This window comes from Microtus ochrogaster, chromosome 17, assembly GCF_000317375.1.
Source record: "Microtus ochrogaster isolate Prairie Vole_2 chromosome 17, MicOch1.0, whole genome shotgun sequence".
Classification (NCBI taxonomy): domain Eukaryota; kingdom Metazoa; phylum Chordata; class Mammalia; order Rodentia; family Cricetidae; genus Microtus; species Microtus ochrogaster.
This window is the reverse complement of record NC_022019.1, coordinates 32,964,053-32,982,577: the sequence shown is the minus strand read 5'-3', so window position 1 is coordinate 32,982,577 and position 18,525 is coordinate 32,964,053. Positions and strand designations below refer to the sequence as shown.

The 18,525-nt window shown below is 53.9% G+C and overlaps 1 protein-coding gene across 2 annotated transcripts in view; it reads right to left on the bottom strand.

Annotated features, from left to right (window-relative positions):
• Positions 1-1,886: 1,886 nt before the first annotated feature.
• Farp1 (FERM, ARH/RhoGEF and pleckstrin domain protein 1) overlaps positions 1,887-18,525 on the bottom strand; it is a 227,591-nt gene continuing 210,952 nt past the window's right edge. For both annotated transcript variants that reach the window (XM_013349331.2, XM_005355684.2), the window contains exons 17-27: positions 15,541-15,622; positions 12,429-12,666; positions 10,255-10,385; positions 7,842-7,910; positions 7,620-7,709; positions 7,021-7,103; positions 6,830-6,942; positions 6,246-6,412; positions 4,071-4,178; positions 3,213-3,364; positions 1,887-2,480 (exon numbers count right to left, since the gene is read on the bottom strand). In XM_013349331.2, coding sequence (XP_013204785.1) covers positions 2,399-2,480; positions 3,213-3,364; positions 4,071-4,178; positions 6,246-6,412; positions 6,830-6,942; positions 7,021-7,103; positions 7,620-7,709; positions 7,842-7,910; positions 10,255-10,385; positions 12,429-12,666; positions 15,541-15,622 — 1,315 coding nt within the window. In that variant the 3' untranslated portion in view covers positions 1,887-2,398. The remainder of the gene's footprint in view (positions 2,481-3,212; positions 3,365-4,070; positions 4,179-6,245; positions 6,413-6,829; positions 6,943-7,020; positions 7,104-7,619; positions 7,710-7,841; positions 7,911-10,254; positions 10,386-12,428; positions 12,667-15,540; positions 15,623-18,525) is intronic.

Below are 18,525 nucleotides of genomic sequence, written 5' to 3'. Positions count from 1 at the left end.
GTTCCAAGGATACATTGTTTAGCTGAAGGTTGTGTTTTCAACTGTCCTTTGTTCAGAGCAGGGCCCATCTTAGATCTACCACCCGTGCCTGCCTTGGCATCACAGGCTGTGGTGGGTGAGCTCAGCATCTCCCAGAAGTCCCTCAGTGCTTACATGCAAGCTGTTCACAGCTCACAGGCACAGTTTCTGGTGGTGACGAGGCCACCAGTCTGGGTGAATGAGTGCCGTGTAGTTTGAGGCTTCAGGTCTGGCTCGCGAGACAGATGGTCATTTGGGAGCTCAGGATGGCTAGGAACTCAGGATCCTTTTGCCTTGGCCTCCTGAGAGCTGGGATTACAGGTGTGCACTGCCATGCCAGCTCATTGATGGCTCTGTCCCAGGGGTAACAGCCTCTTGATTGATCCACCAGTCAATATGGGAGATTGTGGGTTCCTGGCAGCTGGGGTTTCTCTGTGGAAGAAGCCCACTGTTCTGTTCCCGAGTTGTTCATCAAGGTTCCTGTTTGGTTCTCTGTGTAGTGTTTTATACTTTCTTGGGCAAAACCTGTAATTGGTTTATATGCATTATATTTCTTAAAAAACCTGGCTTCTGTGTTTCTGCTATAAGATGTGGCAATGAAGGTGGAAACGCTCTGGAGGTCATCAGAGGTCAATAAAGCTCTCAGAAGTGACTGCTGTGTTTGTGTTTTGGGGCCATCAGACTCTTGAGCTTCCCTGCAGCTGTATGGAGGCCAGAAATGCCAGTCACACAGTCTGGAATCACACTGAAGAAGTCATCTTGTCTCCAGCCCTCCAGGAATTTGGTAACTCGGGGAGCCTGTTCCTAGCACTGCTGGTGCCCGGTGATGGGGCCAGGAGGACTCACCGCAGAGTCTGAACGGCCATGACCTCTAACCTCCCCCTTCTCACTTGGGTGTGTTTTCATCAATGTGCCAGAGTGTTGTATCTCAGTACCATGCCTGGTGGGTGTCCTGTCCCCCTTCTCCCACCACACAAAGACAAGACAGAGCTCTTGGTTTTGCCTTCAGACTTCCGTGTGCTGGATTGTGGCATGAGGTATTTTTATTCCCTTTTGTTAGTACTTAGAACCATCTGGTACATTGTAAGGCAAATGATTAACACATCTCACTCCTCATCCATCGTGAGTCAGGGACACTAGCCACAGCCCCTTGACTTTGGGGGGTCTGCTTCTGGGATGCAGGGCACCGGGTGAGGACTGTGCTGATCTGGCCAGCTTGCACTGTAGAGGGCTCTGCATGAAGGGAATGGCAGCCACCCAGTCATCCTAGGGAACAGGGCAAAGTTTTCCACTGGGAGGCTCAGGTAGCGTTTGGCAGCCAGGTCCCCAGAGGAGTCTGTACAGGACGTGGGCTGTCCTCCTGTCCGTACCCCATGCCCAGAAGGAATGAGTGTAGAAGGAAAGACTTGAAGACAGGCACCGTAAGAGACTACTAGAGAGTGTGCAGGTCCAAACCATGGCGTCAGGAGGAACTGGGTCCAGTCACCAGGGCCGGGACTACGTACCATGACCATACAATGCTTCCTCTGGAAGCTCACTCAACGCCCCGTAACGTAACAGCACAAATGGCCCCGGTCAACAACATACAGCTTCTCATGCTTGTGAAACAGACAGGAAAACATCACAGCCTAAGAGCCCCCACTGTACACACCACGCACGGACAGTGACGCCCAGGTATTGCACTGGAAATCCGCTTCTCTTAACAGAAAACAACCCCACTACAATTTGTAAATAGGAATCACAAACAATTTGGTCAGCTTCCACCAAGAAAATGGGTCTGGTAACCAGGTCTCCCTGGAGCCAGACCCCTCGGTGGAATGGAGCGTGCCGTGCCGTCATTGCTCATTAGTCGAGGAAAGTGAGTCCTACCAGTGTCCTATTATTATAAAAGTAGAAAGACTGGAAAAGAAATGAAATCCGAAAATGATCTCATTTGCTTAAGACTGCGCCATGTGTTGTAGACCCTGGAAAAGTCCATTCTGGAAAATAGCAGTCCGCAGGTGAAAGACAACGCAACCCTTCCCTAGGAAAAGCGCACTTGTGTCTCAGGTGAACTGATGCGTGGGTCCTGCCCTGGGGTGCACCTGCAGGGCAGAGACAGGCATTTGGCACTCTTGATGACAATGTCTCAATACTGACACAAGCTAAAGCGTCCCACGAGAATGGCAAGACAAGCCCTCCCATCCCTAGGCCCGGAGGGGAAAGACTTCTGGAGAGATTAGTACTGGAGAAGACAAGGTTTGGAGAGAGGGCCTGTGGAGGGAGGTGGGCGGGAGCCACTGTGCATCTTCAGTGTGTTCAGACCGGTGTGGATTTTGCTAGGCTTCCTTATATCTCCCAAGAGAGCAGCCGTGGCTGGAACAGCCAGTGTGTCCAGCCATCAGTACAGGTGAGATTCTTTGTGACTCAGGATGTGGGCCCGGGAGGCTGAGCTGGTAGCACTTCGTATGACTTCCATCCACCTAAACAACGGAGGGGACATTTTACCTTGGGCATCTTTATATGCGTATGTCAGGCTGGGCCCCTGGTGATATGATAACGTTTGAGAACCATAGCACACCTTACATGAGGCAATTCCAAGGGCCGTGTAGGGCTACCATCCCATATGACAGGACTGTCGTTTGGGACACACCAAGTCTGGCACTGCTGGTTGTCACAGTTGGGGGTGTTACTGGCACCAGCTCCCAGGGTTTGGGGATACATATGCTCAGAATAATCTATCCCCAGTGACTCGGTTCAACATGTCTTGGGTGTATATATAGGGGAGGTCACTGCTCTTAGGATTCAGCATGGTAAGGCTACACGCCTTACAGTTGGTGATGCAGACTGAGAATCGCTGTCTTCTGCGCCCTTCTGCAAGCATTCCTAGGGTCTCCTGGTGGATCGAGAAACGCTTTGGGCCAGGGAAGAAACGAGCAACAAGGCCAGAAGAGAACTCCCAAGGTGAGGAGCTGGCACGCTGGAGCCCCTGGTGCCAGGGGAGCAATCTGGCCACCTGTTTCACTGCTGGCTTCCTGGCATAACGGGTGCATGGTGGAGGGCCCGGCAGTGAGGGCACGCGCTCACCATTTGTAGAGTTGGGATGCCACCCTGTGTAGCCAGGCCTACAGAACACACACTTAACTCCCTAGAGAAAAGCCCTGATGCCGGGAAGAGGATCACTGTCCTGAGCATACACGGGAGGGGGCACCTACCTCTCGAACGTGTATTCGCTTTCAGCCCTGAAGTAGTACACGTGGGACTTGAAGTGCAGCTTAAACACATAGTCCTTGTGAATGTTCTCGGATTCCGAGGGGATGGTGAGTGAGTAGCCCAGCAGAGGCAGGCTGGCGAGGGGGTGATTGTCCTGCAAAGGGAGAGGTGGCTTTGAGGAAGTGGGCAGTAGTTAATCAAGGGCTAATCCTGAAAGCCAGTCTTGGCCGGTGTGCCATGGTCCGGTGAGTGAGTCTGTAAAGAACACGGTCTCTCTCTAGGAGAAGACATGCTCTGTCTCCTCCCTTAAGAGCCAGACACCTGGCTAGGAGGTGTGTTCCCCTCAAGACAATGTCTCCCCATAGTGCCAGTGCCTAGAGTCACCATGAGGTCTGCCTTCCTGAGTCACGAGGACTCAGAGAAGCAGCATCAGTCCTTTGGGTGTTGGCTAGAGCCCAATACACTTTTAAATTCCCTACCAGGGCTTCGGGCTCCCTTGCTCTTGGGAACAACGCCCCGGCCCTCGGTATTGTCCTTTTCCTCGAGTTCCCACTTGGGTCCGCTCTTCGTCCCTGAACATCTGTTTGTGTCTACTGTTAAATTCAAGAACACCAAGAGGGACCCCAAGTCTTGTGTACAACACTCCCCCGCACCCCCTTCTGAGCAGCGGCTGTAAGGGAGAGTGTAGAGGCCATCTGAACAAGACGGGCAGTGTCACTGTCTTAGAGCCGAAGATCTCGATGGACGTGGCTGGCTGGAACCCCACACTGCCCGACATCTGCGTGTGCTTCATGGAGGCACTGCGCTCTGCTGGAGCAGGCAGACCCCAGGTCAGGGCCAGCTGCCCTGTGGGCACTCACTTGGTGTGATTTGTAGAAGAACAGGCAGAAGTTGGTGAACACGACCCACAGCTTCTGCCATCCGTTGCTGTTCTTGAACTTCCTCAGCAAGTTCCCAGACAGCTGGTTCTGAAAGACAAGTGGGGGCGTCGGGAACAGGGATCCTTGCCATCCACTGCATCTCAGGAGCCTCTGAGGGTGGGTCCTGAAGACCCAGTACTGAGAGCAGGTGTCTCACGGCAAGGAATCCTTTACTGTAGTCACCCTTGAATATGACTTCTTTAGGGAGTAGGGGGTGGCAGGTATTGTGGTTAGTTACAACTAGTCATGCTAAAAAGGGCCCTAACCAAGTGATTCAGGGGCACCATGCAACAATAGACTGTCAGGAATGGCTGGTCAGTGGGCTGGGATGCTGGTCTTTTCCCTGGGAAACCAAGGATTGAAGGAGGCCTTCCTGAGCGGCTCTATGCTGCCACCTAGTGGGAATGTCCAGAAGCCACGCCAAGCCCCTGATTCCTTGAATCCTGTAGGTTCCTGTAACAATTCTACAGGGCAAGGACACAGGCTCCCTTGACAGGAACCTTTCCTCCCTCTGTCAAGGTGTCACGAGCAGAGGGTGGTGAAGCAAGCTGGAAGGGTCATGGTAGTGAAAGCTAATTAGTACCGCCCACAGTGCACGGAAAAATGGTTAGGTGGCATTATTGCACATCTTAAACAACCAGGCCGGAAAGAGCTTAGCGGCTCAGAGCACGTTCTGCCGAGGACCAGAGTCGGGTTCCCAGCACCCTCTTGGCTTCCACAGGCATGGCAGTCACAGTCACAGAACCCCATACCCGCCATACTTCAGAACAAAACTTGAAGATAACTTCATTTTCATAAATGCCACTGTCGGTAAGACCCCAGAGATTAGGAATCGGTATGGGAACATATAGGGGTCCTATCCTTCAGCCGCTCAGCCTGACGGAAGGAGCAGACATGAATAGTGCGAGCTAAGGGGGTTCTGCCCACACCACAAAGTGCTTCAGCTATCCCTCCAGATGCCATTGCTGCAGGAAGGGCGGGGGGGGGGGAGGGTCCAGGGAGTAGCAAGCCCCTCACAAACCCTTATGCTGGCCTTCCTCTTAGAACTCTCGCTAAACAGTGTCACTGCTTTGTCCTTGTGTCTTCTCTGGTCACCTCCCCAGTGAAGGTTCTAGCAATGTCTGGCCTGTCAAATGCCACCATGCTGAGCCCACGTTCATAGGGATGGCTCGGCTCAGCCTCCAGCTGTTTGGACTGGATTCTGAAACAGCAGGCACCCTAACTTGTTGTCCTTCAGGGACTGATGCAGCTTCAAGTTCAGGTCTACCATCCCCACCTCCAGGGAATGTGGTCCATCACAAGTGACAATCCTACAAGCAGATACCCGGATGCAGCCCCTCATCAGGCAGGGAGCTGGGAATGTGCCCACAGGACACCAAGGCTACACTCACACACGAAGAAAGAAGGGAATGTATGGGAGAGCGAGGGTCCCCTTGAAAACGTCTTTAGGGCACAGCTGCTGTAGGAAACTCAGTGAAGGCCACTTGCAGAAACACAATCCCAAGACTAAGAGTTTAAAGCACATCTCCAAACTGCTGTTGTCCTTGGCTCACACTATATGACCCAGGCAGGTCACCCCCGTGACTAGAGGAGACTGGAGGAGACTAGAGCCTCGTGCTGGCAGGTGGCGTTGGCAACACGATGGGACAGCTTTGCCATTCCCAAGCTTGCCAGATTTGGAAAGGTCTAGAAGTAATCCAGAGGAAAGGCTCACCTTCAAAGCAACTATTTAGGCATGAGTCACAGCCCAAGCAGAGGGCCTGTCTTGGGACGTGTCCTGTGAGCTATAACCTGGCCCTTCTAGAACCACCTCATCTGCTTCAGACATGGCTGTCCTCTGGTGTACCCCGTTTCCCAGGGACCCGCAGGTCACAGCTGCTGAGGTAGGTATCGGGCTATTGGGCTGAGGTAGGTATCGGGCTATTGGTTGGCTTTGGGCTACACTGCTGTACCTGAGCACACTTCCCCGTTCTGAGTCCACAAAACAAAGGGAAACGTGGAGAACAGAGGAGCCTGGCAAGGCTTAGCAGTGGCGGGAAGTGCGCCCACTCTATCCCAGTGGTGGAGACGGCTATGGCAGGCTCACACGGGATGGGCTCTCCGCTCACTCCGTACCTCTACCGCGATGCTGAAGTCCACCATGGAGACGCTGGTGTTGCGGTGCCAGCACACGTGCACCATCGTGTTGCCACGGTGAGGGGCCTGGCGCTCCAGCGAGGTCCGTGAGGCGCTCAGATCATCCTCGGACTCCTGGTCAGCCGCTGTGGCCTCATCTGGGGACTCTGCAGAAAGTCGTGAAAGGTGGTGTGGAAACCGTCCCCTCCCCTCTGATACAAGCTTGCCATCGTCCTCACACCCCAGAGTGCCGGAGAAGGCGGGGTGGGGGCTCCCAGTACGGCCCAAGGGGCCCAATGGGTCGGAGTCTAATGAAGCATCCTCCCAGTATCCTCTGCGGTGGCTGGGAATCCTTCCTGTCAGTGGACCACTGGGCCTGTAGCCTGCTCCCCTCCATAAATACCGGCCAATACATGGCACCCTGGGCTTGGAAGAGATGGTGTACCTATTCTCACAGCCACTTGAACACTGATGCCAAGGGCACGGAGAGGAGGCCTACCGCTCAGAGGTTCTGCCTAGTGTGTTCTGTCCCCTGGGAAGCGGAGCCCCACGTCTCCCCACGTGGGCACATCCCCACCACTTACTGTTGTCAGGGGGACTGCTAGCCAGGAGCTCAGGGGTGGGCCCATTGCTTTTCTCTGCCAGGGCAATGGCCATCTGGATGTCCTCCGTCCACTTTTCCATCTCCGACCGGGAACTGCAGAGAGAGATGTCGTCAGCTTTTCAGACCGCGGAAGGTCAGAGGCAAACAGTACAGGTCGGGTTCAGGAGTTACCTGGCGGCCACGATGATGGACTGCCGCTGGCCGCGGAGGGTCAGGCAGTGGGGCACACCCCACTCCTCTTCGCTCTCCTCGACCTGTGGAAGAGTCGTTAAGTCACTGGTGAGCAGCCAGCCAGGCACCTGCTGCATCTGTGGACACCAGACTGGCTACCAGGCAAGGCAGAGCTCAGAGCGGCCTCAGGGCCACAGGAGACCTTCCCACAGTCAGGGAAGGTCTCAGAAAGGCTAAGGGACATTCTGCATTAACTCCTTCTGGCAGCTCACGCAATTCCTCTCCACCTTCTGAGAAGGTTGGCATAGCCAGGTATGTACACAGAGGCAGGTGCCCTGTGGACACCTGCTCACCAGGATGTGTGGGGTCTGCCTCAGTGAGGAAAAGTTGGCTTTGTCTTCACTGAAGGGGTACTAGGGTTAGCCATGAGGCACAGGCGAATTTGTACTGTACGGCTCAAGTTAACTTGCCCTGGAGTCTAGAAAGACCGTCCTGTAGCCCATGGGTGCAGAAGAGGTAGTGTTTCTAGGGCCCTCCTTGATAGTGAACATGGAAGTACCTGCTCTTCACGAGGAGGGCATGCAGGGCTGGACACTTACCGTCATCCCGTACAGCGGGAGCTGTCCGTGGACTTTAAACTGATTGGATGCCGTTAGCCCCCGGCTGGTGTACAGCAGGACATCGTTGAACTAGAGGGACAAGCAGAAGTGTGTGGGGAAAGGGTCCCCCTTACCTCTCAGTCCTCCCCAGCCGCGGGACCCTCTCGCCCACTGGAGACATGGTTCTGGGACCGTTGAGGAAGCACGGCTCGTCCCACTCACCAGAAAGAACATTCGCTGCTGGAGCCCCTTCCCGGAGAGCTTGCTGAGGCTGCCCAGGCGGATGAACTCCTGTGGAGCACACAGAGCCTCAGTTTACCCAGAGTGTGAGAGGCTGAGCTGGTGCCTGGATTCTGGCCTCCGAACCCTGAACCCTGAGACCCCTGACCCATGATACGCATGGCACTAAGTGGGCAAATTCTGACCGGGCAACACCGAGACAGCACTGGTTACGAGTGGTGGATTTTATGTGCGTTTTAATCCGATCTTAACCTGTTTTTCAGCTGGACACTAGTGCATGGCTGTAATTCCAGATACTTCAGAGGCTGAGGTAGGAGAATCAGTTAAGCTCACGAGTTGGGAGCCAGCCTGGCAAGACTCCCATTTTAGGCCAGCATGGTTGCACCTCAATTCCAGCATTTGGGAGGCAGAGGCAAGTTAGTCTCTGTGAGTTCAAGACCAGTCCAGTCTATGTAGCTACACAGCCTCTAAGGGCTTCTCAGTTGACTGAACAGTTTAGGGCAGCTGCTTGACAAGCCAATGACCGCACTTGTAAGGGCGCTGAAGTTGGTGGGGCCATGCCGATTCTACCCTCACACGTGAATGCGTTCCCTTTGCTGAGCCGGTGGCACACGTCAGGCACGCGCCGTGTGTCCCTGTTAGCGCCATATAGGAGCCTGAAGTTCCGTGCTATTCCCATGTCCAGACACATGAGCAAAACGCTTGCCCAAGAGCACCTTAGTGGCTCTGTCACCCATGAGAAAGCCTTGTGACGCTTGGCTGTATGATTGCCATTCCAGGCTCACTCAGAGCATGGCTGTTACTGCCGTGGGGCGGGCTGGGCTCAGAGCGTGGCTGCTGGGGCCTCCAAGCAAGTAGGAGAATCCTACTTTAATGAGCATCTGGGGGTCTGTCCCTTAGTGAGCAGGCTGCCAATCTCAAGAAGAACCCTATTCCTCAGTAAAACAGAGCTGTCTGCCCCACAGGGGGGGAAGCCCACCTGACAGGATCTAACCTAACTCCTGAAGCCACAGGGGACTGCGATCCAGTGCTCTCTCCACAGTGAGCAACTTTATAGACGGTCTCTGCACCGGGCAGCATAGTATGGTATGCATTTTATAATGTTCAGACAATACAAATGATACCAAGTCCACTGGGCTGCCTCTATGTACTCCATGCAGACTGCAGATGAGGCTGGTGTGTGCTCGGCCCTGGTAGAACAAGAGCAGAGACCGCGTAACTCACGGTCTCTCAACTTGCTTCCCAGACGCTTTCTCGGCGAGGTTTGCTGACAGAAATACCTAAGGCGTCTCCCATGGGTCACATGGATTAAAAGCCGCCTGGGCAGGGGCTAGGGGACTCTCTGGGTACAGTGTCTGCTAGGCATGCTGGGGGACCTGAGCGTGGATCTTAGAACCCATATAAGCAGGCAGGCGTGGTGAGGTGCACCTGTGATTCCAGTGCTGGAGGGGTGGGGAGGGCGTGGAGTGGGGATAAGGGATCCCCAGGACTCGATGGCCACTGAACCTAGCCTACCCTGTAAGGCCCAGGCTAGTAAAAGGTGTCTCAAAAACACAAAAATAGCCAAGGTGAGCCACACTGGAGAAAGCTCTTTAGCGATGAACTCTGGCTTACATACACATACACACACACACACACACACACACACACTCGCGTGCGCACTTGCCCTGGCAGAGCTAAGTGTGACAGATCATACCCTAGTACTCAGGACCAAGAGTTTGAGAGCAGCCTGGGCTAGATTAATATTTCTGTCAAATATAAAAAAAAGGCAACTAGCAAACCCGTTTGCAGGAGAGCAACAGGACATGGCTAGATAAGCCCGAAAGGCCCCAGCTGTCTGGAGCTCTTTCTGCAGCGGATCAGGAAACGGCCGGCAGGGGCAGGGTAGGAAGACAGGCAGTCATCCCACAGAGCAATCAGGTGAGCAATTGTGTTCCCTGCTTCCTGCCTTTCTGTAGGCGCTGGCCTGGAAGGAAAGTCTGAGCAACATTAGCCGTATGAAGCCCATGTGCCTGCTTCTGACACGGGGATAGCAGGGCAAGGTGGTAACAGCAAGGACGAGCGGGACTTGCCCAGAATCATTTACCACATGTAGCTCGGACCAAGATGTGTATCACCTCTCTCTGGCATTTTCCCTCCATATGCCAGTGAGAAATTTCCGTTTTCACTTACATAAATTTAAAAATCACAAAAGCTTTCTTAAACCCTCTTTACAATATGTGTGTGGGCGGGGGAGGACAGGGAGGTAAATAACTGACCAATCAGGAGGCCGCAGCTAAGGAGCCCGGAGCCCCCGATGGCTACACTAGAACACACAAGGCTTTCCCCCTTCCCTCCCCCCTCCTCTGCTCCCTCAGGGGCTGGAGGAGACTGCGGCCCAACACCTTGAGCTTACCCTTCCTGGGATCACAAGATTGTCGATGCCAATCAAATCTTTCTTGAGCTCGTGCAGCTTCTGGAAGTTCTCCATCTTGATCATTGTCCCGTGCAGTTGTGCCACCATCTCTGTGATCTCTGCCAGTGCAGCTGAGGAAGGGAGACAGGCTGCAGGTTAGCCCAGGCTAGACCTGCAGCCCCGGGCTCCAGGATGGCCTTGTCACGGGATGCTTTGTCTCAGCCGGTGTGACAAACTCCAGGCCTGCTCCCTCCTCAGCCATGACCGCCCAGTTTGGTCCAACAGACATTTACTGGAAGTCCAGTGGTCAGCAGGATGGGAAGAGGCTGTGGTTACAATGATGGTGTCATGGCCCCACGGTGCTCACGCACAGAGGGGCAGTCTCTATCGTCATGGGATTCCGCATCCCAGTCCCTCAGCAAGGCCACCTATGTCTCAAGTCAGGTAGCACTTTAGTCCACTTAACTGCCAAGGGTAGCACAGTCTTCTCCCCTTGTGAGCGACAACCTCAAAGTTGGGAGGGGCCTTTAGCCATCTCACGTTGGCACAGCTGACTGGTAATACCGGTGCCACAAGACAAGGAGGAAGAGAGAGCAAGAGCAGCCCAACACAGGGTCAGGCACAGGTTAAGGCTCTCGGAGGAAGATTCCATCAGAAGGGTTAATGAAGGGGTGACATGGACCCAGGAGGCTGGAATCACACACCGAGGATCACAGGCAACAGCAGTGGGCTCCTTTCAAAGCCTGGGGTGCAGGACGGCACTGTGCCTGGAGCATCTCCTCCTTCCACAGATTAACAACGCCAAGCTTTACTTTGTCAAGTGTAAAGCCAGGAGTGCAGTGCACACGTAATCCCAGGCTTAGGGAAGTAGAGACTGTACTTCTGTGGATGTGAGTTCTAAGCCAGCCTGGCTTTCATAGCGAGTTCCAGGACAGCTGCAGCTAATAGTGAGACCCTGTGTCGGACTCCTCTGTATATTCTAGAGAAAGTCTCAGGTCCACATTCCTCTGCTCCTGGACAAGGCCCTGCAGGGTTCTAGACAGCTGTGTGGTCTGTGTTCACTGCCTCAGCCTCACTCACTCCCCGCCCCTTCCATACCAGAGCTCAGGGAGCGTCCACTCTCTGCAATGAGCACTGAGCTCTCGTCATAGCTATTTTTGGCTGAACGGTCCTGCGGCCTTGGGATAAAGCACCTCACGCAGGCGGTCTGTGTAGTTGATTGTTTTGAGACAGGCTCTCGTGTGTCTGTGGTAGTTTTGAATGTATTTGTCCCCTGTATCTCGTAGGGAGTAGCACTATTAGGAGGTGTGGCCTTGTTGGAGTGGGTGTGGTCTCACTGTGGGGGCCAGGAGCCGCCTGCACAGGGCCCATGCTGTGCACAGTCCTAGCCTGATTTCTGAGGAGACTCAGTAGACCTGGCCCTTGACAGGACTTAGGGTGAGCCCAGGGCATGCAAACTTCAACCATCTATATAGAACATGGGACAAAACCAGCTTGGGTCAGAGAACCCTGGCTCAGTGAGACAAACGTGTGTGGGATTCTAGCTCTGACTTTGTCCTGAATGACACTTGCAAGTCCCCAAGCCTCAGTTTCCTTCAAAATGGGCAACCCCAGTGATCTCCTAGCACTATAAAAGAAGGCTTGGTACAAGGCTGGGCACTGCGCCAGGCAGGGAGCTGAGCAAGCTCAGGTAGAAAACGAGGGGCTGGGCTGAGTGAACAGGGCACTAGGTCTGGGCTCCAATTGTTTGCTTCCCCACTGTGTGACCCTGAACAGGTTTCTTAGTCTTTCTGGCCTCAGCTGTTACTGGCTATAAAATGAGCTACCCCGAGACTCAGGCTGTGGCCGATGCCCAGAAATAACAAGCAACTTGAGTCCATCAGCTATTTCCTCGGCAGGCCTAAGGTGGGAGTCTCTGTCTCATGTAGACAGGTGGAGGCCGGCCTCTGGGAATGGACTGGCTAGAGATGACGTTCTCCCAGGGTCCTTTGTCCCTGACCACCTGGCTGCGAAGGAGAGGATGCTTGCAAACAGAGAAGGAAAGACATTCCAACTACCTGCATCCCCTCCCCCACAGGAAGATCAAGATGCAACCCTCCCTTGAGGGAAACCAGACCTGCTAAACAGCAGGTGGTCCACAGAGACCCCAGGGGGCACAGCAGCACGCTCCTTACCTCGGCAGTCCCTAAAGTCAGCGTGGCTTGGAGGGTGGTGCTTGCAGAGCCGCTCCAGGACCTGCTTGTAGTGCATGAGCCGATGCAGCGGGCGCAGGAGGAAGGTGTTGAGTGGCAGGTAACACACCTTCTGCAGCTCAAAGTCTCGGCAGAAATGCTCCAGCCGCCGGGAGCCCTTGATGGACGTCTCCAGCGCCTCCAAGGCTTCGCTGTGCTTCCACAGGTGGGCTGCCAGGTGCTTGGGGAGGAAGAGACCGTCCTGGTCAGCACGTTCACACCAGTGTGACTCACGGAGACGGGCAAACCTTTGTGCTCATTATTTTATTGCAGTTCATTTTTTTTTTCTTTTCCAGATGGGGATGCGACCACAGGTCAAGCTCTCCTGGTCATGTCATGAAGAGGACCCCAACTTGTGCCGGGACTGTACAGAGCTGAATGCACACAGTGAGGGCACATGTGTCCCTGCGAGCTGGCCAAACGAACCAGCTGAGCATGCTTAAGCATGTGCAGATGCATTTAGTGCCTGGGCTGGGAGTGGGGCAGGAAAGACCCTGCAGGCAGGCATTGCACTAACCCAGGACACTGCATTTCTGGAAACTGTTGCCCTCCACACTGTATAAAGTAATGCCAACAATAAAACAAAATGAGCAAACTAACAAATGTGAAGTGTAACTCAATTCGCTCCTCGGAGAAAGGCGGCAGTGCCCTCCCTAACCTGTTTTGCCTTCGCAGAGCCCCACGCTGCAAACCCATGCGGTGCTGGCATGGTGCTGCAATGCTATCATAGCAGCTGAGGAGGGTGGCAGAGCACAGAATGCCAGCCTGCAGAAAGTGGGGAGAGGCGCTCAGAAGAGAGGCACAAGAAGGTGTATCTTTAGGTCTTCCACGCTGGTTAATGGGCGAAGGCAGTGGGGTACTTGCAGTCAGGCATGAGAAGGACACATGGTGGCTGGTAAGTCAAGGAGACGTCCCTGGGGTGGGGGAAGGGCCAGACGCGTCTCCCCAGCCACTCCCAAGGCCCACGGTAGGGTCTTGCAGGCTGTGCTCCCAAATAAGGGGAATTTGATTTTATTGTTTTTCTGAAAAGTGAAAACTAGAATGGACTGGGAAAACCAAGTGGCAGGAGAAGAGGCATCTTAGGAATGGGCAATGACCGGAAGTACCATGGTAATCAAATCACACCATGGAAGAAATGAAAAGCCCATGGGATCAGCAAGAATGAGCTACACGCGGACCATCCCAACCACAGGGCATCCTGGGAAGGATAGACTATGGAGGTGGTGGGATCAGTGGGGGGACAGAGAGGGGAGCAGGGGAACAGAGGGCCTAGGCAGGGTCTCATGACCACAGCCCAGACTGGTCTTGAACTTGAGGACTTCCTGCCTCAGCCTCCTGAGCAGCTGGGATCACAGGCCTCTGCCACCAGACCCAGCTCCATGGCGTGTTTTTTTAAAGGCATTACTTAAAATGATTCTGTATGGTACTCTTATGGTGGATGCTTGTCCCCCACTCAGAATGTCCAGTACCAAGAGTGAGCTCCAGCACGGACAGGAGGCTTTGGACAATGGTTACACAGCAATCCTGGGTCCTCAGCCTTATTAGCTGAATTATACCCATGAGAAACGTTAAGATTTGTGGAAACCATGAGTGTTGGGTGTGTGGGTGGGCACCCTACACACTGATTAAAACTTAACATTTTAAAAAGGCTCTAAGACGCCTGTTACTACATCCCTGAGTTTGGTGCAGCTGCCTCACTGAGCAGAGACTTGGCTGTGGCGCCTGCCAGGCTACTCTTGCTGTGCTGGATGTGCACCTAACTTCACCGTCTGCCACGGCTGCTCGCCCATGCTGCCCCACACTGCCGCAGGGTGTGCCTTAGACGTGGTGAGGCAGGGAGGGATGCCTAGGATCCAGAAGTTACATCTCCGTCTTAGTTAAGGAACTGGGCAGAGCCAGGCGGTGCTGGAGTGCACCTTTAATCCCAGCATCCAGGAGGCAGAGGTAGGCAGTTCACAGAGTGAGTTCCAGGACAGCGAAAGGAAACTGTATCTCAAAAAAAAAAAAACAAAACAAAAAAAGGAATTGGGGAGGGCTGGAGATGTGGCTGACAGGTAGAATGCTTGCCAGATATCTGTGGGGCCCTAGGCTCAGTCTCCCAACACATAAACTGATACCGCACACACCTCCAGATACGACACGCCCCCCACACCCACACACCCCATACACACACCCCATACATACCATCCCCACCTCCCCCACCCCAACCCCCGTACATCCACCATACACATCCCCCCACAGACACCCCCACACACTCCACAGCAAGGTGCAGACAAGACTTGAGTAGCTCTTCATCGTAACCCAGCAACCTAGCCAAATGGATGATGGGAATGAAGGACCCCCAATTCTGTCAGAGCCCTCCTACATAGTAGGTTCTTGTTTACGCTGGACATACATCATGGTAGCAGCATGAGTGGCTGCCTTCTTGGGGATCACCCCTTTTCTGGGACAGTTATTAGGTCCTGAGGTCCTAACATGCCCCAGCAGCTGAGACTTAACAAGCCCTCTTAGGAACGCAGACACAGATGTGTTCAGCAGGTGAGCAGTGTGGATCAAAGCCTTCTGTATTGCAGGCACTGCTAAATGCGTCCAAATTAACAAGAATCTCAGACATTTGTAGGAGAGGCTTGTGGGCTAGAACTCCTTAGCTCCCTTAGGAGGAGGGAGTTTTCATTGTTTGCTCCTATTTAAAGAGAGATTTGCCATTGATGGGTTTAAAGACACAGAATTTACTGGAATGCTCAGATACTTCGGCAACTACGATTTTGTTATGCACAAAGGAACCCAAAATAACGGACTGAAAATGAAACGTACAGTTTTGTGTATGTCGTTTTTAAGGTCAGGAATGACCTGTGTATAAACTCCTGTTGCTTGTCTGCAAGGTGGAGCTTTTAAATCAGACAGCTATTATGCTCTGTCCAGTAACATTCCTTAGAACGGTGGAGGACAGTCTGACCACACGCTCATCCTTGACGCTTCCTGCAGGTTGACAGGCCAGGCAGTGCACGCCCAAAGAAGGGGCTCCTACCCCTTCCCTCCTCCCCAACCGGCTCACCTTCATGCCCTGGATGTTCTTAAGCATGACATCCCCGATTCTTTGGTAATCTCCTCTGATGTGGGCATTTGAGCGGCCTTCCCTGGGGCAGCAAAGGGAGAAACACAAAGTGTTAGCAATGAAACACCCACTTCGTTATCTCCCTTTCTGATCACCCATGTGGACCCCTCCCCAGTGACTCCTGGTGCTGGAAAGAAGAATTCCTTTTGCATGCACTGGGGAGGCTGTGGTAGGAAGACAGCAAACCAACAGAACTGCATGTGTGTGAAGGAGAACCTTGGTTGGTCCGGTAGAACTGTTTCCCTTCTACACACGGGTTTGGGAGATCGGTCGGCATAAAGGTCACTTACACCAATTGGCTTTTGAACCGATTCAGTCCTTGAGACTAGCAGATACTGGCAGAGAGCAAGGCACGACTCCTAAATCAGGGCTTCTGTCCCAAGAGTCCTCAGCCTGAATGAACAGTGACTGAGGACAGTCAGGACAGCCATTCCTGGAGGGGAGGGACAGATGACTCGGAGCGGCAGGATGGGTGACCAGCTGCAGGGGAGGTGGTGAGGGACCTCCCTCACATGGGGTACTAGGGCACCGCCTGGGCACCTCAATTGCCCGCCTCAGCACCTCAGTGGGCATTCCTAACTCAGGGTTCAACCAGCAAAGGGCAAAGGTGCCAGTATTTACTGACCATCCCCACACGCCCAATGATAAGATGACCATGACCTAGGCGCTGGCTCAATGCAGTCCTCAAAGCAAACTTGGGAGGCAAGCACGGACCTTCCGCCTTTTATTGCCAGGGAGGTTGAGATCCACGCCTCCCCTGCCACGAGGCAATGAGCTTGCCCTTGGCCATGCTAGCTCAGTCTCTAGGGCGGCACCTGTACCGCCACGCCAGTGCATCTCCTAATCTAGTGGTAAGAATGGAGTAATAAATGAGGCTTGTACTGACACCCATTGCTAAGGCTGCCCCGAGGCCAACTTACAGCGAAGAGATGAGCTAACAAACGAAACGGTAAGAGCCAGGCACGGGATGTCAAGTTGAATATACCAGGTGCCCAGGGAGCAATAAATGAGCCCGTGGCTGAAGTGACAGAGACGGGAGCTCCTGATCCCCCAGCACCGAGAAAGGACTTCTGGGGCGGCATGTGACGCTTTCTCTAGTGGGTGCTTCCGTCTGTGGCTCACCAGAGAGCTGCAAGGAACCAGAGTCGGGGTGGGCACGGCCTGTGCACAGGTCTCATTAGTCAAGTCCAGGAGCGGTCATGCCAGTGGACTGGTGACTGCCTCCACCCTGAGCCCCGGGTTTCTGCACTGTGCACTCAGGGACACTGTTTTACCCGCACACATGTGGCACGGAGCATGAATGATGCTGACAAGGACCAGGAACATCCGGGTCTCTGAGGCAGCAAGAGAGTGTACCTGCTGTGCCCCCAGGAGCCTGCACCTGCTGTGCTCCCCCAGGAGGCTGTGCCCCCAGGAGGCTGAACCTACTGTGCTCCCCAGGAGGTTGTACCTGCTGTGCCCCCCAGGAGGCTGTACCTGCTGTGCCCCCAGGAGGCTGAACCTACTGTGCTCCCCCAGGAGGCTGTACCTGCTGTGCTCTCCAGGAGGCTGTACCCCCCAGGAGGCTGTACCTGCTGTACCCCCCCCAGGAGGCTATACTTGCGGTGCCCCCCCAGGAGGCTGTACCTACTGTGCTCCCCCAGGAGGCTGTACCCCCCCAGGAGGCTGTACCCCCCCAGGAGGCCGTACCTACTGTGCTCCCCCAGGAGGCTGTACCCCCCCCAGGAGGCTGTACCCCCCCCAGGAGGCTGTATCCCCCCCAGGAGGCTGTACCTGCTGTGCCCCCAGCCACCTCCCTCCCATCCTGACAAGACTCTGGAAAGATGTCTGTAATCCCTCCACTGCCTCTCTGCTCCCCAGGCTACTCCCAAGATGCCTGCGTCCTTTGGGACTCCCTTCCTGCCTCTCTCCTGCTCCACCCTGCTCTGTATGGCTTCAATCCGCGAGCCATATCTACACTTCACTTTTCTTCAGACCTAGCGACTCAGGGCCCTTGTTTCTCAGACCTTCAGGTGGCTTTCTAAGGGCCACTGGGGATGGACGACTCCTGCCCCTGACTCAGACCCAGGCTCTTCCCCGGGAAGCCTTGGCCAACAGCTAAATCCTGCTTATAATTCCATCCCTCAGATGCAAGTCTGTCGTGTCCCTGGCGTTTCTGGTTGTTAAATGCCCACTGAGTATATAGGTCATTTTGCTGATCCAGGCTTGGTTGGTCATTTAATGGCTGCTCCACCTAAACACTTGACATAGAGAAGGAATTAAATTCACAGGACGTCTAGCCTAGAGGATGCCTTCCGTTGTTCAGAGCATCCTGTTGCTCCTTCATTGAGGGAGAATGAAGGGTCAGAGCTGGGAAGTTCTTTCCTCTCCTGCTACCCTTCATACCGAACCGAGAAGAAATTCCACTCAAAGGAAGACCCTTCTCTAAGCTGGATGTTCAAGTTTCTGCAAAATGGCATACACTCAGACAGAAGGAAGACCCAGCTTACACATGGAGATGTCCTGGAATCTGCCTGCATAGATGACCCAGAATTTACAAATGGGTGTGCCATTCGGTGGCACACGTACGAAGTCTCCTCAGTTCAAAGAATGCAATTTAGTACGAGCTTAAATAAAGACCCTTGTTCAAGACAAAATCAAATTCAAATATGTACAGGGCAAAGAGTAAGAGTGGAAGCCAGACTTAATTATTCCATGCCCTCCATTTTGAGGGGTGATCTCAAACTTGGGGTGACCCTTCTGCCTCAGCTTTCCGAGACCGCCAAAGATTACAGGCGTGCGCCCATGGACCTTCCATGTCTGCCAACTGCCTACTTTAAAAAATCTACTACTCTTAGCCGGGCGATGGTGGCGCACGCCTTTAATCCCAGCACTCAGGAGGCAGAGGCAGGCGGATCTCTGTGAGTTCGAGACCAGCCTGGTCTA